This window comes from Xenopus laevis, chromosome 2L, assembly GCF_017654675.1.
Source record: "Xenopus laevis strain J_2021 chromosome 2L, Xenopus_laevis_v10.1, whole genome shotgun sequence".
Classification (NCBI taxonomy): Eukaryota; Metazoa; Chordata; class Amphibia; order Anura; family Pipidae; genus Xenopus; species Xenopus laevis.
The window spans coordinates 162,303,960-162,331,501 of NC_054373.1; the positions used below are offsets into that span (position 1 = coordinate 162,303,960).

The 27,542-nt window shown below is 39.6% G+C and overlaps 1 protein-coding gene across 6 annotated transcripts in view; it reads right to left on the bottom strand.

Moving 5' to 3' along the window:
• The window catches only part of fry.L (FRY microtubule binding protein L homeolog), a 266,400-nt gene that overhangs the window by 19,045 nt on the left and 219,813 nt on the right, over window positions 1-27,542 (bottom strand). For 4 of the 6 annotated variants that reach the window (XM_041580759.1, XM_018244668.2, XM_018244666.2 and 1 more), the window contains 17 exons: window positions 26,849-27,047; window positions 24,716-24,837; window positions 23,808-23,995; window positions 23,143-23,237; window positions 21,560-22,167; window positions 20,875-20,972; window positions 20,617-20,787; window positions 19,349-19,489; window positions 18,757-18,936; window positions 18,325-18,486; window positions 17,200-17,274; window positions 14,777-14,947; window positions 12,718-12,726; window positions 8,913-9,113; window positions 7,077-7,238; window positions 3,068-3,231; window positions 1,515-1,704 (listed from right to left, as the gene is read on the bottom strand). In XM_041580759.1, the coding sequence (XP_041436693.1) occupies window positions 1,515-1,704; window positions 3,068-3,231; window positions 7,077-7,238; window positions 8,913-9,113; window positions 12,718-12,726; window positions 14,777-14,947; window positions 17,200-17,274; window positions 18,325-18,486; window positions 18,757-18,936; window positions 19,349-19,489; window positions 20,617-20,787; window positions 20,875-20,972; window positions 21,560-22,167; window positions 23,143-23,237; window positions 23,808-23,995; window positions 24,716-24,837; window positions 26,849-27,047 (2,936 nt within the window). 6 annotated transcript variants of the gene reach the window in all.

The following is a 27,542-nucleotide window of genomic DNA, read 5'->3' on the forward strand; positions in this document are numbered from 1 at the left end:
AAGCTCTTATAGGAAACATATTTTCCTTTTCTTACAAGAAAGCCCTTGAGAATGAGTGTTTCTGTAACACGTTAGGGTCTGGCCACATGGGCAGATTCAGGGAGATTAGAGACCAGGCGACAAATCTCCTCTGCTTTGCGCCAGCTAATCTCCCCGATCTGCCTTCTGCTGGCTAAAATGAAAATCGCCTGAACTTCGTTTTCCAAAGTCGCCCGTAATTGCCTCACGAGGAAACTTCTGTTTCATTCTCATTTTAGCCGGCGGAAGGCAGATTGGGGAGATTAGTCACCGTGAAGAAGAGGAGATTTGTCGCCCCGAATCTGCCCGTGTGGCCAGACCCTTAGGGGTTGGTTTGTTCTGGAATCATTTTTGGAGCCAGGAAGGAATTTATGTTGCCTCTGACTGAAGGGAAGTCTGAAGTAAGAACTGTTTGTTTGTTTTCCCTCTAGATAAAGAAAGGTAATTTTGGGATGGGACTAAGTGATGCTGGGTTTCTTTCCAGTTCATATTACAAAAAGACCTGCTTTCTAGGGTTTTAGCACGAAAGCAAAATCAGTTGCAGACAATGTGACATTAGGAGATCCTTTCCCAATAAGCTTACATTCATACCTTACCCATGCTACTATTTTTTTTATATTAAAGCCTCCAGAAAACAAAATGCAGATATTTAGTGATGCTCATTAAACTGACAAAATAAACAGTAGCTTAAATCTATCAGTCCATGTGGGGATAAGTTGACTGTTGTGCTGAAGGTGGGCTGCAATAAATCAGAGATGGCTGTCTAGTTTTGGAACTGTTCAGGTGCCTTCAAGCACTTGTTGTGCATTCTCAACAGTGGTGTAACTATAGGAAACGACGGAGGGGCAGACTGTGGGGTCTGCTTCCACTACAGTTATATGGAAATCCCCCTTCCCCAGCCACTCTCTTAACTTTGGGTGGAGAAGGGGGCTCCAGAGTTGGGCGGTGGTGGGCATGAGGTGGCAAGTGTGCAGGAATGGGTCTGGGAGTGGGCCAGCATGGGGCAGGGAGGGGCCGGCATGAGGTGGAGAGTGGGCAGGCAGGGAGGGGGTGGGTTAGTTCAGACAGGAGGGTAGGTTGGGAATTGCAGCATGACGGGCCCTCCAAAGTTTTATTTTCAGGGTGCCTGGGCGGCACACTGTAGTTACGTTACTGGTGAGCAAAGAGAGATTTAGACCATAATCGTGATTTTTTTTTTACCCATTAAGCCATGCTTTTCCCCATGATTTTGGGGTCACTGTGGTCACCAGTTGGAGATGCGACTAACTCAATTGCGGCCATTGCATTAAAATAAGCAAACAAGAATCGTACACAATTGCACTTTTTTTTTCTATGGCCGGTTGGCGAAAAGTAAAAAAAAGTTTTTCTTGTGCACTAAACTCACCTCCTTTCCTTTTGTACCCACATCTGCCGCTAAGCAGAACTCTTTGCTTAAGGTTCCTACTTCTACATGTACAGACTGATATCACCTGCTCACATTTAAAGCAACAACACACCTTAAACAGGGAGGAAAACACATGGAAGGTGTAAACTGCACAGGATCCATCAGAGTCAGACATGAGCTGGTTGATGTGACTGCGCCAGGCTTCCTCTGCATCATCGCATGAAGTTGGTTGGAATGCAGCCAAAATGGCAGTGAAGAAAGGAGAAGGAGGCGGCGGTGTTATCTGGTCATTCTCACCAAAACTTAAAAAAAAAATAAACAAATACAAACATTGGTCGAACATATTTTGCATCAATTTGTGACACTACAGATAACAAAAAAAATAAAATAAATATATATATATATATATATATATTTTTTTTTCCAGAAACTGAAAATTACTGGCTTGACTCTTTAGTTTCCATACGAGAAAGTGAGCAGCAAATTGTCTTACAACACTTCTGAGTAACAAGGGTCCCATATACAAATGATTATTAGACACATGGAATTATCCCCTTGATCAAAGTGGTACACACAGCTGTATAGTATGCGCCTTTAAGCTAAGCACCACCATTTGGCCCATAGGTATTGCCCCCAAGATAGTTTTGGAAAGAGACGAAAAGTACAGCACTTGTGATACATGTGATACCTTTATAGACACTAGAGAAAGTCTTGTAACAGAAATATCATAACTTCTCATTATTTTATTCCCATTAGATACATTTTAATAGAAATACAAAGTTTAACTGAATTTAACAAGAACATCTCCTTAATAATATGGATAGACCACACTGGCAGGAAACTCAAACATATAATATAGTTACACATTATGTGTAGGGCTTCTTTACCAGCCCAAAGCCACCAGAACTAGGGGTGGGCACAAGAGGCACGTGCCTAGGGAGCTATGGTGTGGGGATACCAGGCACGTACCTCATTTGTGGCCTACCCCTAGTCTGGACTTTTTTTACCTTACCACCCACGTTTTCAAAAGTCTCCCACTCCCCATCAGCAACAGCTGCGCCACAGCCCTTTAGGGCAGAAACAGACGAGAAGATTCGTGGAGATTTAGTTGCCCAGTGACAAATCGCCTCTTCTTTGGCGACTAATCTCCCTGAACTGCCTCCCCGCCGGCTAGAGTCGGAAACGCCAGCAGGGTGGCACTCGGACCGCTTCGTTCTCTGAAGTCGCCTTATGAGGAAACTTCGGGCGACTTCTGAAAACACAGCACTCTGAGTGCATTACCGCTGGCGATTTCGTTTCTAGCCAGCGGGGAGGCAGTTTGGATCAGTTTTCTTCGCTTGAAGAAGAGTCCCAGGCGACTAATCTTCCCAAATCTCCTCGTCTGTCTCTGCCCTTAGCAGTAAAGGTCTGTGCCTCCAAAGATGCCCCAGTAGCTCCCCATCTTCTTTTCTGCTGATTCACTGCACATGCTCTGTGCTGCTGCCATTTACCTGAGGTTAGCTTAGGTAATTTTTATTCATAATGGCAAAATTATTACACTATTAGCTCCTAAAACTCAATGAGGATAAGTCATCCCATGTTCTAATGAGCTAGTCCCCTTATATATACCTCATTCCTGTAAAAGGAACAGACTTGGGAAGAGGAAAGTGTAAGCGCATAGCATACTTAGTTAGAGAGTATGGCTCCAGCAGCCTGTCCTCTTTTTCCTCTTCAGTCATCTCAAGGCTAAAGCTCTCATGACACTCAAAAGCTGCAGGAATTTCACTCATTGAGCCAGAGAGGTCATCCTCTTGTACAGTCGCATCGTCCTCATCAAGAGCAGCATCCGGCTACAATAGAAGCACAGGAAACATTCATGTTACGTCAGAGGTCCGCTCTCCCCGGAGTCATACACCTCGCTGACTTTGGTCCGACTGCTAGAAATAATCAATGTTATGACACAGCAAATAGAACATGCACATGTAAGACTCACACCTATCAAATTCAACCTTATGCTCAACTTTTTGTGCATTTAATGTAAAGTTGTTACATTTGAAACATCTTACGCTACATTTAACAAAATGTGAGATTAGAGCTTGCCTTTTTCTACATCTTTCTAGCCCTCAAATGGGGGTCATTGACCCTAACAGCCAAAAAAAGATTGCTCTGTGGGCTTTATTTTATTATTACAATTTTATTATTACTACAGGTAGTGGACCTGTTATCCAGAATGCTCAGGACTTGGGGTTTTCTGGATAACAGATATTTCTGTAATTTGGATCTTCATACCTCAAGTCTACTAGAAAATTATGTAGACATTAAATAAACCAAATAGGCAGGTTTTGCTTTAATTAGGATTAATTATATCTTAGTTTGGATCAAGTACAAACTACTGTTTAATTATTACAGATACAATTTTTAAAAATTTGGACTATTTGGATAAAATGCAGTCTATGGGAGACGACCATTCTGTAATTTGGAGCTTTCTGGCTAATGGGTTTCCGGATAACTGATTCTATACCTGTATTACTTTTTATTCCTCATATTTTTACTGAGGACCTATGCTATATTCATATCTTTCATTTAAACCACTGCCTGGTTGCTAAGGTAAACAAGACCCTAGCAATCAGATAGCTGCTGAAATTCCAAACTGGAGAGCTGCTGAACACAAAGCATGAAAACCAATTGCAAATTATCTCAGAATATAAGTGTCTACTATAAGTTCATACTAAAAGTTAATTTAATGGTGAACAACCCCCTAAAGGGCTTTTTAGGAATAAAGTGCCATTTATTAGGGTCCAAGGTTTCCTCATCTGATGGGTATGTTTAGATGAGAACCATTAGCCCTAGGAGAAAAAGAAACAAACTGTGGAATCAGAATTACAGAAAGGCTGTCTGCCATAGAGTAATTTTTATCCAAATTTAATAAAATGATTTCCCTTTTCCCTATAATAAAAATCAAACAGTTCCAACTGCCACTTTGCAGAGTGATTTGACTAAATAGGAAAACTGGGCAGCAAACTGGAAAATGAGGTTCAATGTTGATAAATGCAGGTTATGAACTTTGACAAAAATAATATAAAAGCAAGTTATACACTAAATGGCAATGTGTTGGGAGTTTCCTTAACTGAGAAGGATCTAGGGGTCTTTGTAGATAACAAGTTGTCTAATTCTGGGCAGTGTCATTCTGTGGCTACTAAAGCAAATAAAGTTCTGTCTTGCATAAAAAAGGGCATTAACTCAAGGGATGAAAACATAATTATGCCTCTTTATAGGTCCCTGGTGAGGCCTCATCTGGAGTATGCAGTGCAGTTTTGGACTCCAGTCCTTAAAGGGGAAGGAAACCTATTTGGCGCAAAAACCATCCCCCCCTCCCGTGTGTTTTCTCTGGAAAAAAAGGCGCTTGCGAGGGGACATGATTACACTTTACAAGGACATTATAGACAAATAGCAGGGGACCTTTTTACCCAGAAAGTGGATCATCGTACCAGAGGCCACCCCTTTAGACTAGAAGAAAAGAACTTTCATTTGAAGCAGTGTAGGGGGTCTTCACAGTCAGGACAGTGAGGTTGTGGAATGCACTGCCGGGTGATGTTGTGATGCTGATTCAGTTAATGCCTTTAAGAATGGCTTGGATGATTTTTGGACAGACATAATATCAAAGGCTATTGTGATACTAAACTCTAGGGAGGGGTGTGTGTATGGATGCTGGGTTTTTATTTGGGGGGGTTGAACTTGATGGACTTTGTCTTTTTCAACCAGATTTAGTATGTAACTAACTATGTAGTACCTTGTATTTAATCCAAACTAAGATATAATTAATCCTTATTGGAAGCAAAACCAGACTATTGGGTTTATTTAATTTTTACATGATTTTCTAGTAGACTTAAGGTATGAAGGTCCAAATTAGGGAAATATCCATTATCTGGAAAACCCCAGGTCCCGTACCTGTAATTAGATGCAGACAGTACTTATATATAGACCTATGGTGGAAATAAGAATAAGAAAAGGGCGGATGGGAATTTTACTTGACTGGAGCCCATGGGAATCTTCTGGTACTTAGAATTTCCCTTCCCATTCCAGCTAATGCAATAAATGAAGCAGAGACAGTAATAGTTATAAATATTGGAGTGTTGTAGAGTATTTCTTACAGGGATTCTTAGACCAGCCAGTAAACTATAAACTATATGTTGAAGCCCATATAAACTTGTTTAAAAGCATTCCATCCTGGTAAGATGTGCCTTAAATAAAAGACCCAGAGTACTACACTGAACACAGCACGGCCTATATTCCACCAGCCCATGAGAAGGTTCCTTTGTCTTTGTGTTTACAGTACATCTACTCATGCAATGAACTCATGCACAAGCCCCAGTTTGCGGGCAGGGCTCTGTAACAGGAAAAGAAAATATTGATTAACTTTCACCAACCTTTGATAATGAAAGCCCCGAGTCTTCAAATGCACCATTCCCTTCAAACAGCAGTATAGAGCAGTTTTGTGCAAATCTAGCAAAATACTGTGGTCAGAACGTAACATTCTGAGGGCTATGCCAAAATGGCATGAATTGATTCAAATGTGCAAGAGGCACAATAGACTCCCACATAGAAAAAAATCACATAGAGGACATGCAGCCAACACCATAAAAAAGCATTCAGTGCCCAGTACCCTTCTCTCGGGGGGGGATTGCTAAACTGGCATGCAAATAAATCAGCATTAAGAAATGTACATTCTCGTTTTACACATTCAGTGCCAAAATAATGTTAGACAGAGAAAGAGAAATTAGATAGCAAAAGGCATGCAACCATATTTCACATGTATATAGCCCTGTACTGACAACCCTTTAATTCCGTTATCATCCTAGGAAATACCTGGTCATAGGGACTAAAGGGTGGATAAAGCAGCCACCTGATCACTCCCAGCCAGTGGGGATCCTATCAGTGTTAAATGGCTGCCTCCATGAAATAAATTAATTTAAAATATTAAAATCGCCTGAATCCCATATTCTACTACTTAAATGAATCCTGGGATTCTACGCTGCTCTCCGCTATCTGCTACATTACATATGGCGGCAGAATTGCGTTGAAGAACTAGATACTATACATTTTAACACAAATCCTGAGATAGGAATATATACAGTAACAGAAATTTGCAGTTAAATAAATAGGTCGGGCTCAAATGCTACAGTCTTGCTCCAGCACACACAAATGGCTTCATTTGTAAATATGAATGTGATTGAGCCTTACAGTTAATCTAAGATATAGATCCGGTGCATGAATCTGATTTGAACACCTTGCCGATAGGTGTGTAACATTAAGCTCCGTTGCACTAGTCGTACTCATAACCCGCCATTTATAAACATCTTACTGGATCTCCTTCTCTGCCTGGTTCTGTGTTCTAAAAATTTAGAGCGAAAACAATGGCTCTAAATAATGAGAATACATGTGAAACAAATTGGGAAAATCACAACACCCAGCCACACCTTAATAAGTCAGCCACTGAGGTCACATGTTAGTGAGGTTTATCATGACCCCTTGGCTGCACTAGGGGCCACCTCTTCATTTCTCTTGACCAGCCAACCACAAAAGGAGTTTAAGGTGTTAGTTATAAGCGCATTTCATTCACTGGTGATTATAGAATGATTGGTTTGAGAGGACAATCAGCAAAGCATTAATTAGAGTTCCAGCAAAACTCCTTCACCTTAGAATCTTCAGACAAGAGTGGATTAGTTATTTCAGGCAAAGAGGCATCGAAACTAGAAGTTCTTGTGTTAAGAGAATGGGGGTCAGCAGAAGTTGTGTCACATGATGTGGAGGGGGACTCCATGTGATTTGTCTCATCAGAAGGTGAGAGGCTTATAATCTAGAAAAATAAAAGACATAGATTGAGGGTGAGCCAAACAGAAGAACAGAAGAACATACACTAAGGTCATTGATGATGGAACCATTTGGGGAAAGTCAATTTCAACTTTCATATATTTCATAGTACTATGCCCGAACGAGAAAGGAAATTGGCTTCCACCAGCTGGGTCATTCAGGTTAAGCACAAATACAGGTAATGTCTGCCCTTTTTCTCGATACCTGCAACATAGCATTTAGGTGTTGCCATATTGGAATAATAGAAACACAAATACCTAATTGGTTGCTATCGGTTAAAGGGGTTGTTCACCTTAAAATTAACGTTTAATATGATGTAGAGTGTTATATTCTGAAGCAATTTGCAATTGATTTTCATTTTGTATTATTTTGTGGTTTTTGGGTTATTTAGCTTTTTATTCAGCAGCTCTGCATTTTGCAGTTATCTGGTTGATAGGGTCCAAATTTCCCTAGCAACCATGCATTGACATAGAGACTGGAATATGAATAGGAGAGGGTCTAAATAGAAAGATATGTAATAAAAAGTAGCAGTAACTATCATTTTTGCAATGTTACAGAGCATTTGTTTTTAGATGAGGTCAGTGACCACCATTTGAAAGAGTCAGATGAAAAAGGCAAATAAATAAAAAAACTATAAAAATGATAAAACAAAGACCAATTGAAAAGTTGCTTAGAATTTGCCATTCTATAACATACTTAAAATTAACTTTAAGGTGACCCACCCATTTAAATTGATTAGGTCAATCTTTGCCCATAATTGTGCACAGAACTGTATTTTATGTCATAGATATTTGCATGATGGCAATTTGTAAGTCATCTAGTAAATGTTATAGTCTGAATTAGTCACCCATTAACAAGTTTATCTTAGAACAAAGCGAATAGTTCAACTTTGATTGAATTTGAATTCAGCAAATTGTGAAACTTACAGCTTTTGAGCACAATATATATATATATATATATATATATATATATATATATATATAATATATATATATATATATATATATATATATATATATATATATATATATATATATATATATATATGTCTCAATGGCTGAACACAGGAAGATTTCTAGCCTTTTTTTTAATGAATTATTTAAATTTGATTGACATAAAATTCAGTTTTTCAATAGATTAGCTGCAATAGTGCAAGCTAGAATGCTATATTTGTTATGTAGAATGTTTTACCATACCTGAGTAAAAAGCTCTAGAAACTCTCTGTTTGTTTAGGATAGGAGCTGCAGTATTAACGTGGTGTGACATCACTTCCTGCCTGAGTCTCTCCCTGCTCTGGGCTCAGATTACAGCAGAGAAGGGAAGGGGGGGAGAGGACCAAACTGAGCATGCTCACGCCCAGGGCAATGAAGTTTAAGCTGAAGGCAGGAAGTCTGATACAGAAGTCCATGTGTACACAAAAGAAGGAAAGAAATGCAGTGTTTCTTTTGACAGGGGACTCAGAGCAGCATTACTTTGGGGGTTTACTGGTATATTTAGATGGACCTTTCTGATGAGGCTTGCTTAGTTTTAACCTTTCCTTCTCATTTAAGGCATGAAAGATCTTCCTGAACACACTACTGTTCTAATCACCTGAATAAAATATAAGAAAGAGTGAGGCAAATCCCCCCCCCAAACACTGTACATCAGGCCAGAGACTTACTAAGTCAGAGGGCTCCAGGATCTGGCTAGTGGTGAGATCTTCCTCTTCTGATGATTCATCTGTGTCGTCATGGTTGAGTTTGCTCAGACTGTGCGTGCTTCCCGAGAGCTGACTCTCCTCCAGGAGCTGCATATCACACTTATCCAGACTGTCAAGGGAACGCCTACGTACTCCCCAGTTGAAATTGTCCATGCTTTCCCCCTGAAACAACATGCATGCCTTATGGTTACGAGTACTCTGCTGCCTATATCAATAGCCCCACAGTGCATGGACTTATGCTCACATCAATCCTGACTATAGCAAGCTCACAAATAAAAACAAATCCACTCTGATTGTTTCCATTATTTAATAAACCTCAACATTCTTCACCAACAGAATCACTAACCTTTCTACAATCTCCTAAGGAGTGTAACTCCAGACATCAAAAACTATAGATTCCATCCACAAATAGATTAACTATCAACTATTTCACCCTTCCTAAATCTCCTTGCTCCATCATCAATTATTTTCATCTTTTGAATGAGTCTCAAATCTCTCAGCTTCCTTTTTCTCTCCACTGGCTCCCTTGATTCCATGATATTTATATGACTTAAACACTGCAAATCCTCTTATACATATTGTTCCAAAGAATGGATGAGGTCTCCCAAAGAGAGTGTATACAGGGAGTAGAACAGAGGTCTATGTTCAGAACCTTAAAGCACCTCCACACTAAAGCTGGGCCAAGCTGATCAAAAGAATTGTGGCTATGCCATGAATATATAATTATCCCTAACGGACCTCAGTACATGAAGAGCATGTGTGAAGGAGTCAGAGAGGAGCGTATTGACTGTTCCCCACCAGGGAGCAGAGTGGTCAAAGAGTCCATGTACCACCAGCCTTATACCGTGTGTCCAGAATCAGCCTCCAACCAATTAAGAGAAAATCCTCCACAACATACAACATACTTTTGTATGTTTTTGAAAACCTTCATCCCCATTGTAAATAGGGATGCTCTGAATCCAGGATTCAGTTCGGATTCGGCCTTTTTCAGCAGGATTTGGATCCTTCTGCCCGGCAGAACCAAATCCAAATTTGCATATGCAAATTAGGGGCGGAAAGGGAAATCATGTGACTTTTTGTCACAAAACAAGGAAGTAAAAGATGTTTTCCCCGTCCCACCCCTAATTTGCATATGTAAATTAGGATTCGGTACTCGGCCGAATCTTTCGCGAAGGATTCGGGGGTTCGGCTGAATCTAAAATAGTGGATTCTGTGCATCCCTAATTGTAAACAATGTAGATTACTGTATATAGGCAAACAATTGTTTTTCCATCAAAATAATAATCATCTTTATTCAGTCACTGATAACAGGGAATGCCATACAGTCTTTGCTTGGGTATTTATACAAAGTTTGTGTGTGTGACAGAGTAAAAACTGGCACAGAATTATTTATACTTGCAGCCTCTGGCACAGTGGCGGAACTACCGGGGGAGCAGGGGGTGCGAGTGGACAACGGCCCGCACCCCCTCAGGGCCCCCCGTCAGCTCATGCGCCACTGAAATGCGTGCCGAAAATCACGTACGGAGGGGGACGGGGAGCCCGGCTGCGTGTCCCGCACCAGGGCCCGTCCCCCTCTAGTTATGTTACTGCTCTGGCATGGAGGCATTTTCTTTTCTTACAACATGGCAAGCAGAGACACATTTCTTTTAAATACAACCTTCAGAAAATATTTCAGCAGCACTCCGATTTAGTGAAAAATGTTTACTTTATTCATGCCTCAAGGTAAGCAACGTTTCAAACTTATCCAGCCCTTTATCAAGCTGGATAAGCTCGAAATGTCGCTTAACTTGAGGCATGAATAAATTACAATTTCTTCACTAAATCGGAGTGCCGCTGAAATATTTTCTGGAATATCGCCTGGACCTGAGCAGACAGAGTCACAGTCGGGCAACCAAAGCTACAAAAAGTGGTGAGAGTGTTTGTGTAGCACTACTCTATTTGTTTGGGATTTTACATACACCCTGCACAAAGTAACTTTACTTACAGTGAAGCAGAGAGCAGTATCCTTCCTTACTTACAGCCTGGCACTGAGTAGCAAATTATCCCCACACAAAGAAGGGAGCAGAATAAAACATTTTCTGTACCTGAAGCCCAGCATGGAACTGCACATTTCTGTAACGTACAGCAACTGACCACACTTACAATATGATACAGAGCAGTACATTTTATTGTATTTACAGAACTGTCTCGAATAGTCATTTAATGACACAGCCTGGAACTTTTACCAACTGCAAATTGGCAAATTGACACCCAGCTACAGAAACAACTGAACTGAAAGGAGCTCCTTTGTAAACACTGGGCAGTAGCGCATATCAACCAATCAGTAATTAGCTTTTATTTTTCAGCCAGCTGCAGGGAGAGCAATGAAAGCAAACATCTGATTGGATGCCATGGTTTACTCCCCAGGTGCAAATCTGCCCCCAATAAGATTGTTATCCCAGATTAACTCCTATAGGCAAGGGTAAAAATAAATGAACAGCATTTTTGTTTTCTGCAAATATTTTGTTGAATATAGGGGTCGGGTGCCTATGTGCCTCCACCTACTGGCCCTTCACTAATACACCACAGAGGCTAAGTCAGTCACCATTGTATTGTGAAGGGAATTGCAGGTCTTTGTGCTCCAAAACCAAGTGCAGAGGCCTATGGCTATTTGCACACAAATGGTGGGTTGCAAAGGAGCCCGTATATCTCAAATGTCAGCCACGTATATTGAATAAATGGAGACTGCATAAACTTTGTTGGATATATGGTGAATTTGCCACCAGTGTCGGACTGGCAAACAGGGATACCAGGAAAACTCCCGGTGGGCCCAGGTGTCAGTGGGTCCTTGTGCTGCTAAACATTAGGCCTATTTCATGGTCATTCCCTATTTCTATGAGAACTAATAGGCTAAATAGATGGAATAATAGATTATAGTACCGGTATGTATACCTAAAAGAGAATAGGAGAATAGAGGTTGAGTGAGGAGAGGAAGTACTGAGAATGGGCCCCTGGTCTAAATTTTCTCGGTGGGCCCCTGGTCTAAGGTTTTTGGGTGGGCCCCTGGTGTCCCAGTCCGACACTGTTTGCCACATTTTGTTTCTAATTCTTACTAATGCAGATTTGTGGGCTGTGAAGATTATAATCCTGACTGGCAAGAATCTGGTTCAACTCCATGCCCTGCTCCGAACAAAGTTGGTTACACAGCGCCCCAGAGATACCCCAGAAACCATAATACTCCCATTGGAGAGAAATAGTTGCCCAGTCATTATTTGCCTCAGTTGTTTCTAGATAATTCACAATTTTCTTTACTCAAACCTATTGGAAGGGGAGGAGGTATACAGAAGAGTGAACATCTGCACTTGGCTGTACATTCATTGCATTCCCAATCAGGAATGTGAAGTTATAGAATAAGTGAGATAAGCCTCCCAGCTGTCAGGGAGAACAACAGCAAATCCATTCTGATGCGGCTAATGTTCACATGCAGTTATAGCAGTGCAGAGGAAGATACAGAAAAGAGTTATTTGTGGTTAGCTAGTTCATGGCAAGTAATGGGATTTATGACTACCCAATGAGAAGAATGGTACAGTGCAACAGCTTCAAAATCAGCCCTCCTGCCCTTACTGAACTACATCTCCCACTGCCCTTGGCCAGCTTGTGCCGGACCGAGAGTTTGACAGGAGTAGGAGGGCAGAAAGTGGCTGTCCGTGTGCTAAAGTGACTTCTTTCATACAATGTACACATATTAACGCTTCCCAATTTAGAATAGATATATATATTATCTTACCTGAAGTTCCTGGTTAGCAGATAAAACAAATAAAACAAACAAAACAAAAAAAAAATGAAAAGCTTTTTAAAGTCTGCATGAAACAGATTGAGCACAGTAACACACACACATTGCTTTTTACAGACGAACACAGCGGGGCAACAGCCATATTTACAAGGTCCAAGCTGGGCTTTGAATGACGACGATTAAAAAGCAGAAAGGGAAAGTGCACGAATTGCTTTGGCACAGGAGGAATTTGTTGGGCATTTAACCTCCTTTAGCCCATTACAATATCCTTTTGCTGGCACATACACCTATTCAGGTAAGAATCACATAAAATGCCCATGGCTGTATTTTGATGCAATTTTCATTGCCAGCAATGGGACATTTTAAGTGGGGGAAATTGGTTCATGTGGCATTGCCCTAAAAGTGTCACTTAGTGTTCATAAGCTAAAAATTATTGTACCAATAATTTCAAGAATGGCTAACTCACAGGTAATATGCAGAGGAATACAAAACATGTTTTTTTTTTAAAGGGGTCGTTTACCTTTAGGTTAATTTTTAGTATGTTATAGAATGGTCAATTCAAAGCAACTTGGTCTTCATTACTTTTTTTTATAGTTTTTGAATTATTTGCCTTCTTCTTTACAGCTTTCAAGTGGGGGATACTGACCCCATCTAAAACAAATGCTCTGTAAGGCTACAACTGTATTGTAATTGCTGTTTTTTATTAATCATCTTTCTATTCAGGCCTCTCCTATTTATATTCCAGTCTCTTATTCAAATCAGTGCAAGGTTGCTAGGGTAATTCGGACCTTAGCAACCAGATTGCTGAAATTGCAAACTGGAGAGTTGCTGAATAAAAAGCTAAATAACCTCAAATACTAAAAAATGAAAACCAATTGCAAATTGTCTCAGAATATCACGCTCTACATCATACTAAGTTAACTCAAATGTCAATAACCCCATTAACAACACTGGGCAAATTTGAATCTGGGAGGTAATCCATGTCATACCTGCAGCTTACTAATTGCTAAGGGTTACTGCCCAGGTGCAAATTTGCGAAGGTGAGCGGCTGTGTAAAAACACCGATATCACACTGGCGTGAAAGTAGCAGTTGCTATTATATCAGTGTGAGTGGCTGTGTAATATAACTGATATCACACCAGCGTGAGGGTGGCAGTTACTAATATATTAGTGTGAGTGGTTGTGTAATATGACTGATATCACACCAGCTTGAGGGTGGCAGTTGCTATTATATTAATGTGAGCGGCTGTGTAATACGACTGATATCACACCAGCATGAAGGTGGCAGTTACTATTATATTAGTGTAAAAACACCGATATCATAATGGCGTGAAGGTGGCAGTTGCTATTATATCAGTGTGAGTGGCTGTGTAATATGACTGATATCACACCAGCGTGAGGGTGGCAGTTACTAATATATTAGTGCAGGTGGTTGTGTAATATGACTGATATCACACCAGCTTGAGGGTGGCAGTTGCTATTATATTAATGTGAGCGGCTGTGTAATAAGACTGATATCACACCAGCATGAAGGTGGCAGTTACTATTATATTAGTGTGAGCGGTTGTGTAATACGACTGATATCACACCAGCATGAAGGTGGCAGTTGCTATTATATGACTGATATCATACCAGCGTGAGGGTAGCAGTTACTATTATATTAGTGTGAGCGGTTGTGTGATATGACTGATATCGCACCAGCGGGAGGGTGGCAGTTGCTATTATATCAGTGTGAGCGGCTGTGTAATATGACTGATATCACACCAGCGTGAGGGTGGCAGTTACTATTATATTAGTGTGAGCGGTTGTGTAATATAACTGATATCACACCAGCGTGAGGGTGGCAGTTGCTATTATATTAGTGTAAGCTTGTGGCTGTGTAATATGACTGATATCACACCAGCGTGAACGTGGCAGTTGCTATTATATCAGTGTGAGCGGCTGTGTAATATGACTGATATCACACAGGCGTGAAGGTGGCTGTTGATACCAGATCAGTGTAGGTATGCAAGGACAGAGTGTGGCAGTGGAAATTCTGCTTTATTTATCTTACCTCTCCATCCTCTAATTCCACATCCAGGAAGTCGAAGTCCCTGAAGACCCTGAACTGCTGCTCGCTGTTTGTGTCGTCCATGATATCTTGCTCTCTGATGGTATCTTCAGAGGATACCAGGCTGGTCTGGTGCTCGATTAAATCCAAATCACCGCATGAAGAGAAAATGACCTGCGGGTTAGTTGAGAAATGGGAACGTTTAGTGCCTGCTGCTCTGGCCAGAAGCTTCTCTTCCTAGTGCCGCCACTCGGCATCCAGTTGCTTTCCAGTACACACCTAATTCCTTTGCTTGTTATTTTTAGATTGCTCTCTGAGTATTTATGTTGGACAGGTGCCCCCAGATTGCTGCCGAACAAAGTGAGCGACGACGTAGGAACTTATTCAAGAGCCGAGGCCTGCAGCTTCCTCCCGGCTACACATTTTGTATTGTCTAAATTGTATACGTCAAATGTTTATACGCACTCAATTCAATAGAACAGACTGTTGATAAAGATCAGGGGAAAATGCAGGGAAAATGGGGGGTTGAGACGCTCTGAGTAACCCTTTAGTCACCACTGTCGGCTCACTCTATTACTTGCTGCACACAGGACATTTCTACTTAGATAAATGCAATAGTAAATCAGCAAGACTCATGACTGCAAACATTATATAAACAGATACAAACAGATGTGGGTGGTGGGTCCAGAGTTGACCAAGACCAAAATAAAAAGTTCACCAGGGCAATTGTATGAAAAAATCAGAATGTGGGAAAATTAACTTATTTATGGTGGACAGACATAATAAAAATGAACTGTAAGCATGATTATGTTAGGGTTATCCTAAGATTATTATTAATTAATTAGATGATTGGGCTTTAATGTTGCTATTTATTTTATGTTTTTTTTATATGTTATTTAAAGGGGTTGTTCACCTTCCAAACACTTTTTTCAGTTTTCACATTTGCTACCTTCTGGTGTCAGAGCTTGTACATTTTTACATTTTTTAGGAGGAAGTGGAATCATTTGCACTAAGAAAGTGTATACTATATGCCTTAATATCTTTATAATACACAAGAGCCATGAATATCATGTAAATGATATCCTTATAAACTGTGCCTAGTGATGTCATTGGTTATAATCAGAGCTTTAAGATGTCATTTCTGCCACATGACTCACTGAAACTTGTTTATTATAATAAATAAACCCTTTAGCAAAATATGAAGCTATTAGAAGTCACCTAAGAGTTCAGTGACCTTTATAAAAATACTTGGCCTTCAGCCTGGTGTTTTTATAGTCATGGGACTACTCGGTAACTTATAATATCCTTATATTTAACATAAGGAGGTTCACTATATATCAGGATATAGAAACTGTATCCTATGGGCAATGTCATCCAGGACAGTTTGATTACCACTACTTGTAGGGGTGATCAGAACCCCTTGATTAATGGTATGCCATGTGGGTCTTCTCCAGGGTGACCTATGATTGTCATGCGAAGTCATGTAGAGAAAGTATGGTTTTCTAGTAGCTGCAATCAAGATGTGTCATAGCTTAAAGCTGGCCATAGATGTAAAGATCTTAAAAATACTTTTCGTTATCGTGAGTCCACGGTTATCTCGAAACGATCGTTTCAATGTAAGACAGATGTCGGATGAAAAATCCTAAAATGTACAATCGTTCGATTCTCACTAACTGCGCGATAATTTGACGGATTGGTCGGATTTGACTAAAATTGGTCGTTTAGCAAAGAAAAATCTTTGCATCTATGGGGACCTTTAGAGTAACTTCTATTGTATGGGTGACTGTCATAGTTTTTACATAGTATTTACATCAAATACCATGTAAAACAAAAAACCCTCTGAAATGAGTTATTGCCGGTTGCATACAGAAAACTGCAACTAAATCTTAGCTGCTGCAGCCATGTTTGATGTGATTGCTTTTAATGCTAATGCACTCTCCTTATCCCAAGAATAGTGTGAGCGAAGTATTTCATCTTCTCCTATAGTGACTCTGCAGATTACAGGGGACAGACAATATAACTACAACTATAGATTTTATTATGTTCTAAGTATGGAAGGAATGCATATTTTTCAACACTTCTGAGTGCACTGGCCCTTTAATATCCCTGATGAATCACGAAGCACACAAACATTGTAGGCAGAGAGGAAATGATCAAATGGCTTCGTTTTATCCCAATCAACACAAAACATATGCTGCTGTATTTAAGATTATCATTAGACGCTGGCAGGGAAACAGATGTTTTCTGCCATGGAACTGCATAGCAATCTCCAGAAAAACACTGACGCAGAATCTTGGTACTTTTCTGAAATGACATCTTAGTTCTCGCCTTTCCTGAGCACAATTAATGGCGTTCTATATGAAGAACGGGAAACACGACAGCAATATAAGACAACTGAGATAACTCCAGTGGAAAGAGGAACTTACAGAAGGGTTTTTGCTGAGCCCAACCTCTTGGCCACACAGCGTAAGGACATTCACCAACTTCTCCCTCGTCTTCTTCTGTGAAATCAGAAAGTAGAAAAAAAAGAAAAGAGAGTTTATTTTGGCTCCACTTCTACTGATTAAACAGCGCAGTTGCCATCATATTAGTAACAGGAAACACAGGAAAAGACAAGGCTCTCTAATGCTTTTTAAGTGCTCCTTCTTAATGCAATATATTCTTACTATCAGTCTCGGCCCAGAATTCACAAAACATGTCTGGCTGCTTCATCTATATCAGCTATTACCACGAGGCAGCAGTGGATTTTAATGATCTCACCTAGTCAAACCCTTCCTTACCCGAGCAAACACTTGAAATCCTCTCATGTCTAACTGTAATGATCTCACACACTAGCTGTAGGCTATGCAAACACTTGATACCACTTTTTTTGTCACTTGCTAGAGTAACATTGTTACTGTGCCCCAACTGTATCCATTTCTAAACAAAGAGCTCAGCGAGTGGTAATGTCTGTTCTTGTCTGACACAAGAAGGAACTTGAGATAGCAAGCATTATATATATCAAGCCTTTAGATGCTTGTGGGATGTATTTCAACAGCAGCTGGAGGAATGCAATTTGAACATCCCTGAAGAATATCCAGTAAATATAACTAAATGCACAGCAGTGCTGTTATTTGGGTTTTTCCGAGGCCAAATGCTCCCTCTGTCATACCCAAAAACTATCCCTTTTCCCCCTCTCACATTACACTGTTTAACCTGAATAAGAACTGTGTTGCTCCAGGCAAATAATATATATATATAATATATATATATATATATATATATATATATATATATATGTAGTTGGCCAGCTTAAATATATTGCAATATATGGACAAACAATCCCTGTTTTGTTTAAAGGGTAAGGGTTTTTAGTAGCAGTATGCACAAATGTCGCTGTCTTAAATATATTGATAATGGGTTGAGTGCAGAGGACTCTTGTATTTGACTATATATATATATATATATATATATATATATATATATATATATATATATATATATATATATATATATATATATATATATATATATATATATATATATATATATATTTGACCAGAAATGGATACCTGAGAAGTCTGAGGTCTTTTCCAACTGACAGGTACCAAAGCATTGGAATTGGAGCCAGAGGAGGTGGAAGAAGTGCTCCGAGTGACAGGCAATGCTCTGCCTTTACCGTCACGCCCAGCAGAGCTTTGTAAGTCATCAAACCGTCTGCCAATGATAGGGGTCTAAATGAAAAAAAAATAAAGAGACTTATAAAGCATATCAATGCTACTGGCCACTGACAATGGCAGTGTTCTGCTAATAAATCTGCACTAGGGGCAGAATACATCCCAGTATAGATGGGCAGCTTACCAAGTATAACTCAGAGTTGTTGCCCTTAGCCGTATGCACATTTGCAGTATGAGGAATTATAGTAAAGGTAGCATGGAGGCAAGAATTCCCATAGGTACAGTACCCATCAGATAAAACAGAAATAGTTCAGACTAATGATCTACCTGGGAGACATCAAAATGAAAATCCAGAGTTTTCCCCGGGAGCGCTTTCGAGGAACTTGTCCAAAGACGACTGATTTCGAGCTTTGTCAAATCGCCATGCTGATAGGCAGGTAACACTAGGCTTGCAGAGCGAGACACAACCAGCTTTAAGATGTTCAGGGCTTCCTTCCAGTGAACACTCTTAAAAAGAAAAAATGAGTGTATATATCTATATACAGGTATGGGATCCGTTATCCAGGAACCTGCTATTTGAAAATTACAGAAAGGCCGTCTCCGATTGACTACATTTTATCCACATTTTTTTTTATATGATTTACTTTTTACTTGCAATAATGAAACAGTAGCTTGTACTTGATCCAAACTAAAAAATAATTAAGCCTTATTGGATGCAAAACCAGACTATTGGGTTTATTTAAAGTTTACATGATTTTCTAGTAGACTTAAGGTCTGTTATCTGGAAAGCCCCAGGTCCCAAGCATTCTGGATAACAGGTCCCATACCTGTACACTTAAATCAGTAGACAGAATAGATTACCAACACAAACTCTGCTAGGTCAGTGCTATATACAAGTACACGCTAAAGCCATTCTTACCTGTACGTGTTTTTCAATAGTCTTTAGCACTTCCATGTTGAACTGCTTGCCAGGAATGAGGGACATGTCCATGTGGTTTAGAAGACTGTAGATGATTTGCAGAAGAGACTGCTGCATGCTAGGGAGGCCCTTTTCTAAGAGCTGTGAAAATAATACAGTTTCAGGCTAATTAGTATCAGAGAGACTATTTTATGAAAGAATTAAAACAGTTTCCTGGTCAAATAACCTATCATCTGACAGCTAAAAAACCTCACCATTAAAATATTAGCCCTATATTACTATATTATATTTTGGAATTACAAAAAAGGAACTCTACACTGCTTTTATTAAAAAAAAAACACGAGTAAACAGCACAGTCACCTCTTACCATTATGTGCTCCCCTCATTTCCATAAAATTGGTATTATGTTGCTACTTTCAGAACTATCACGAAAATGAAAATTCAATTAAAGCTTCATCTTACTGAAATAAGAAACTTTCTAAATATAATCAATTAAAAATTCAGTACCATTTCTGAAATAATCAATTTTATATTCACCATCCCTCTCTCAGCATCTGTTTTTTTCATTCTGTCTTTTGAGTGTCAGATATTGACAGTTAGATCAAATATATCTTATAGGGGGGCTCATTTTGCCTAGAATATATATTAGAGCTCACTCTATTAAAATCACCACATATCACGTCTCTCTACATGCAGAATTTGCGCATAAGTCAGTTATTTTGTTAGATTTTGTTTGTACTGGAATCAGTTATTCAAATGAGCTCAAATTCATCTGCTAGGAAAGGAGCTGCCCTATAAGATATATTGGATCTAACTGTCAATGAATATCTGACACCCAACCACTGCAAGAAGAGAGAATAAAGAGAAACAGATGCTGAGAGCAGGATAGTGAACATAAACTTGATTAATTCAAAAGCTATCCCAAATTATTAATTGATTGTATTTGCAAAGTTTCAATTTCCATTTTCGTAATAGTTCCCCTTTAATATTATTCTACATATGCTCTACTTTTTTAAATTCACTATGATTTTCGGAATGCCTTTTTCCCGCACCCTTTTATGCATTCACTATTGTACTGAACCTTTTCCAAAGACACATACCCACTATTGTGAACGCTCTTTACAAATGCCTGTATGTTCTCAGTAAATGGAGTGCTACACCTCATACTCAGCCAAAGACTTTCAAGGGTTGTTGGCAGTTAACACAGGAAGGGTCATCTGTATGGTTCAATTTCAAAATAGATATTGAATATTAGACTGGAATGTTACCTCAGCTAAGTAGGTCACCATATTAATGGTGATGCCAGCGAAGGCTTCATGCAGGTAACGGCACACCACGTTCACCCACGTAGCACAGTCCCTTGTGTAACTGTGAGTTTTATAAAGAGTCATCACATGTGCCAGGTTCGAGAGCTTTGCATTTTTCTCCTCCAGGCAAACCTAATGGGAATGAGAGAATATTATAATGTAGAGTGACCATGGTAGAGAATAAGGAACAGACTAGTGTTGGAGAAGGAGTCACATTACCTGTGCAATTCGCTCAGCTATTTCCTTACAGAAGGGATTCGGATTATCGAAGTGATGAATCAAATGAGGTAACAAACACAAGATATTCAGGGGGAACCCTAAAACAAGAAGAAAACGCACAATATAATGCACAATACAATGCACAACTGGACTGTATCGCTCCTAGTAATGAATTCTCAAAGCAGGGCTACTCGACAAAAAAGTGGAAAATTCTGAATTCTTAGCATTCTCACTTCACTTCCCAAGTTCATTGTTTTTGAGTTACTGTTTTTAAAGTTTGTAAGTTACTTCCGGGAGTATGTTGTCTACTTAGGGGAATAAGAACAGAGACTGTAGCTCCAGACTCTTGATAGCCATAGGAACCCTGAAGGATCCCCAGTTGCTCTATATGTGCAAAGCACATTATATCCCTTATGTCCTATTTCAGAAAAGCAAATGTTAGTGCTGCCCTGCAGAGCATAGATTGGGGCATTGTGTTTTCTGCTAAAAACACAGAACAGAAATGGTTGCCACTTAAAATGATATTAAATTGTTACTGTTCTCAATTTATTCCCTTAAGGAGTAAATTTAAAATACTAAGAATCACCCTATGTGGCTTAATATAGAAGTATAAAAGTTAATAGGAAAGAAGAGAACGGCAATTACTGGCAAATTCATTGGCAGATTAGATCTGGATGAAGCTTACCTATGACTTGTGATGAATCCACCATGGATACTCGGGACACTGGAGTCAGCATACTGAACAGGTGGAGGGTCAATTCAGTTGTCGTGAGAGAAGTGAATCCTTTAAGCAAGAGCTGCTGCAGTCCAGAAAAGTCTGTCCACTTGAGTTGCGCTTGCAGTTTCTCAAGCTTTTCCCTGTTCTCGGATTTGTACAAAGGCAAATGAGACAAAAGTTTGTTGAGAAGCCTCAGTGCCATCAAGTACTCAAATTCAAAATCAGACTCCATTAAGGCAACAGCAACCCAGAATATGGTGGCCAACAAATTGGTAGGGTTGTTTATGTGAGATGGATCCGAGAGACTGTCTTTGAGAGATGAGCTGCTTCTGGTTTTAGGAGAGAACCCCTGCTGAGTACAAGCCTGAATTCGGTCTAAGGTGGCACTTCGTGGAGGATCAGAAGATTTGTCACCTGCCCCAAACTTTTTAGGAACAGAGAAGCTTCTCTGGTGCCTACTGCGTTCAGTCGTTGCTGTGCTGCCACCTACCATCCCAGTATTTACATTTAGTTGGCCAGTACTTTTTCGGTTTGCAGTAAATTTGCTGCTCGAGTTCAAGTCTGGAGACGATGATCTGGAAACAAAAAACAAGCTTTTTGTAGCAAGATAAAATCTTCATAGTCATCTTGTAGCAAGATAGTTTCCGAAAAATATTCGAAAATATGCGGTAAACGATTTAGGTGCATATGAGAAACAAACACATATGGCCTATGTGCAAAACGCACCTTACCTCTAGCTAATTTACATGTTGCAACCAATTCTTTCCTCCCAGAACTGATTGTGGGGCGCTGATGTATGCAGCACCAAGAGCACTTGCCAACACTGCATATACAGTAGAACCCGTATTTTATGTTTTTTAGGGGACCAGAAAAGATTTGGTATAAAATCCAGGAAAATGTAAAATCGGGGAAATGTATTATGTATAATATATAGGTGGGACCACAAAATAACAATGTTAAATGAGGGAAAGCTTAAAATTAGGGGATGTAAAATTGAGGTTCCACTGTATAGGTGAATGATGGTCAGACAGTAGACATCTTTTGGGACACCCCCTAGTTTGCTTGTTGCACAGACAAGGTAGAGCTGGGTGCCACAAGGTACAGGTCAACAACACTGTGAACTATGAACTGGAATTTCTTGAAAGCCACTGCACCAGGTGTAAGTGTTCCATGCATGAGCACTAAGGGGCATTACTGTGCACCACATAGTACTATCACACTTGCTTTGAAGTCTCAGATGTAGAATATATGAGTACATTAGTGAAGATTATTACATTTTTAGAGAAATATTAAAAATTGTCAGGATTATGTTACTTCTGACCATCCACACCTTGGAATGGCAACATGTGGCCTTCCAGATGTTGCTGAACTACAACTTCAAGAGTCACAATAACAGCTGAAGTCGCAGTGCACCTAATTCTTACCTAGGTTCTGCCCTGTTTACAGCTAATTCTCAACCAAGGCTCTGCACTGCTACACTAAATTATATATATGTAATACAGAGGCACGTTATCAATAAAACACCATAATTAAAATCAAAATCAGCTTACCGGGATAGCACAGCCAAGAGGTCACTATTCTTCAAGCAGTCAGCTAAATTATCGACTGCCGCTTCCAATGTCAAGAGCACTTCCATTACATAACCCTATAAAATAATATGTTCAATGAATATGATGCAGAAAGCAAAGCACCTTCATTCAATAAACATGTATTAGCAATAAGGATTTGGAGGCCTACTCATTAATCTGTAATTCCTACAGTTGTAAAAAATTATTTTATTGCTGCAAAATGTTCTTGGTTTTTTTACAAATATCAGATCTAGCATTTGGTCAGTGGCACTGAAAGAATCAGAGCTGGTGTAGGGAGCTACATGTAGGGTTGCCAACTGGAAGGATTGTCCAGGGGAAAACTGCCTGTTTGGATTTCCAAATCAGGAAATCCGGACAGGGCTTTAAAGTGAATGACGTGGCAATTAGCCAAATCTCTGATCGCCACATTATAATAGGTCTGAGCTCATTCTAATTTGCTCATGTGCTATACCTGACCCCGTGTTAAAGCAACCTGGGGTGGTGCACTTACTGTTAATACATATTACTGCCTGATATTTTCTGAAAATTATTTTCTTTACAATTGCTTTATACTTCTGCATGCCCCTAAAAAAGATGGCACCGTTCAATCACACCTATAAGTAAGGCAAAGCAGGGTCTGAACGTACCTGTATTTCATCACCATATTCTCCTATAACCTCCACCAATCTGGAGAGAAGGTCAGATAAGGCGTGGGCAGACAGAGGCTGCTTAAGGGCCCTAAGAATCTGGAAAGAGCGTCCCGCGTAATGTCTAGAGGAGCTAGCAAGGGCTGTCTGTAGGGCCACTTCACTCAGGTGCTGTTCCAAATGGAAGCCTGGGGATGAACACAATACAAATATTTTAACAAATCACAATTTATTTATTAATGCTTTAGCACTGTAGAGCACAGTGGCCATTAATCTCTGGGATATACATGCAACATTTATGAAATAATAAGCAACAAATACTGTCACAATCAGGAGACCTACAATTCACATTACATTTACTTGCAGTTGTAGGGTGGCATTTCCCTTTAACCAGCTGTCCTCAAATGATCTTACTGAAACTTATTAAAGGGGTGGTTCACTATTAGTATGTTATAGGATAGACAATTCTAAGCAACTCTTCAATCGGTCTTCATTACTTATGTTTTATAGTTTTTGAATTATTTGCCTTCTGACTATTTGCAGCTTTTAAATGGGGGTCACTGACCCCATCTAAAAAACAAATGCTCTGAAAGGCTACAAATGTATAGATACTATAGACTGGCTAATTGTAAGCAACTTTTCAATTGGCCTCCATTTTTTCTTTCTTATATAGTTTTTGGATTATTTGCCTTTTTTCTTCTGTCTCTTTCTAGCTTTTATATTGGGGTTGGGGTCACTGGCCCCTTCTAAAAACAAATTATCTGTAAGGCTACAAATGTATTGTTATTGCTACTTTTTATTACTCATCTTTCTAGTCATTCCCTCTCCTTTTCAAATTCCAAATACAAGATTTCTAGGCAAAAAGAGAGAAGAGCCCTGCTACATCCGACAAAACAAAAAGTCGTTACCTGACTTGGAATCTTTATATACAGACACAACGTGACGCAGGAAATTGGTCAGCTGGTCGGCACTCCTGGAATTCTGATTCTTAGGCGTGATATCTTCATGGCACCAAAGTGGCCCAAAAGCTCTGAAAAGAGTGAACATATTTTGAAGCCTGACTAAAATTCAGTAGTTTAATATGAACTAATATTTGAGAGTTGATTCAATCGCACTTTGTTACTGACTGCGAAAAACACATCCATGCTGCAAGTCACTGACAGATTTCCCCTGCTCTAACTGACCAATTCCAGCATTGTTGAGTTATTTGCAGTAGGAAATATGTTGGGTTGAGGAAGCACACTGAAAAACCAATTATATCTCAAAAGTAATAGCCAGATAACAATTTGTATTGTGTTAGGCCATCTGAGTGTCAGTGGCACTGCACATGCTCTGAGCTGCTAAGCTTAGGGGTTGCTGGAAATCATCCAAACATTAGCAGAAACAGAGGTTACATTTGTCATAAAAGTTGATGCTGCAGGTCCAACTATTAATACATTCTGATGCAGAATGCACTGCTTACTCAGATGATACTAAATGCAAATCTAAATTCATCAACTTTGTATTGTGACTTTTATATACTCACTGTATATACAGTATAGTGTGAGTGGGCCTCATGTTTAAGTAAGTGGCAGCAGCACAGAGCATGTGCATAAAAGAAGATGGGGAGCTACAGGGGCATCTTTAGAGACACAGATCTTCACCTCTAATGTACTGTGGTAGCCTTGGGCTGGAAGTTTGAAAAAAAGAGGTGTAGCATTTCTATCTTTACTTTGTTTTTGTTTTATTTCTACTTTAAACACTTTCCAAACAGTAGATGGCACTGTTGTTTGCTTTACATCTGCAATTCAATGTATCTGTCTGTCTACAAACCCTAGAGAGACATTCTGAAAAACGTCCATATTTTCACATTACAAACGTTCAAAAACTCATTTTATTAAAAAAAAAAGATGCTGTTTTTTCTAGAAAAGGAAAGTTTTGCGACAGCTGAAAATATGGGAAAAAATTGACAAAAATGACAGGTTTAGGAACGCCTTATCATGATTTGATTGAAAGAACATGCACCGCTGGAATGTTAAGCTCTAGCGCACCCAGCCTTTCCTGCACTGTTAATCACAAACACACCAAGTAGTGCACAGATATGACACAACATGCCCGCTTCTTCCCATATTTCACCTATGATTCATCTTAATGATACCTCTCATCATAATGCAATAAAGCTGAAATGATCTTATTATTATGTCTCTTACAGTTACAATATTTAATCATATGCTAACAATTTCCAATCTACTGAAAAACCTAAATAAGCCTAAAACAGTAAATAAGACCATTCAGATAATCAGTATTGTGTGTTCAGCAAATTGGAGAGATCTGAGAAAACAGTAAATGTATAAATATAACCACTATACAAAATGTTCCAATGTTTTAAATCTTGTATAGAAAGCAGAAATAATAGAGAGTCAATGATGTTGAAAATGTTGCTTTTATATCGGTCTGTTTGTTATATCCCAATAAATATGCCTTTATAGGCTCTCTAATTGAGCCAATAATTGTTGTTGAACAGCTACTGGAACTATTCTCTGTTTACCATGCTTGCTACAAACTGCAGTTCAGAAACATCTAGCTGGCCATTGGTTAGAAGTGTGAGCTGCTTACACCTCATTTAATCTCTCTCTAATTGTTGTTGAACAGCTATTACAACTATTCTCTGTTTACCATGCTTGCTACAAACAACAGTTCAGGAACATCTGGCTGGCCACTGGTTAGAAGTGTGAGCTGCTTGCACCTCTTTTAATCTCTAGTTACATCCCATGTAAAGTTGTGGTTGACTGTGTCTTGCTGTGCCCATCTCTTACATGCAGCTTGTGCTAAAATAAGACATGTGTGCTTCATATAGTACAAATATTTTTCCAGGCACAGAAAGTCCTTGAGCATTGCTAGAGTTAAACAGCAGCCAGCAGATTTGGATGTCTGAATCCCAAGAGACATTCAGGATATTGGCTCCAAACTGCACTGTGTTGCAAAACCCAAACACAAGGCAGAGAGACATTTCATCAGTGGGTTGCTGAGATAACCAAATGCTTAGCTTGCCAGCTGCTTACCTGGTGGTCAGGAACTCAATGAGCTTTCTGGCCTTTTCATCTGTCTCTGCTGATGTGTCCACATTATCAAGCTCCTGAGTGATCTGGGGGAGGTTTCCGCTGCTTCCCCCCAGACTGATACTGGAGGAGGTTGAGCTGGAGCTCAGACCGGAGTCTGGCACAGGAGAAGACTGATACTCCCGCAGAAAGTCATAGCCACCTGCAACGTGCCAGACAGATAACATTGGAATGCACTCATATCTCATCCACGTGTACTAGATAAATCTTTCTAATTATGTATGTTATATACAGCTTACAACCTTCCAGATGTTACTGGACTATAACTTCAGCATGCCTTGTCACAACACTAATAATAGCTGGGAAAACACAACATGTGCACCCAGACCTCTGGCAATGACAGAGACAGCTAAAAGTAAAGTATTTTCTGTATATACATCAAGCAAGGCTAACCTGCAGCTCCAATCTGTTGTACTATACCTCCTGGTGTGTTAGTAACAAAAAAGGGTATCGGGCACCCAGAAAGATTCCACAAGGGCCACCAAAAATAAGTTAAAAATATAATATTTTTTGTAATACATTAAAATTAACAATATCTCCATTGGCCCTAAGCATTCCGTGCCCCCCTGAGCACCTAATCATGGACTCTTTTTCTATTTTTAACTTATTTTTGGCGGCCCTTGTGAGTGTCCGATAA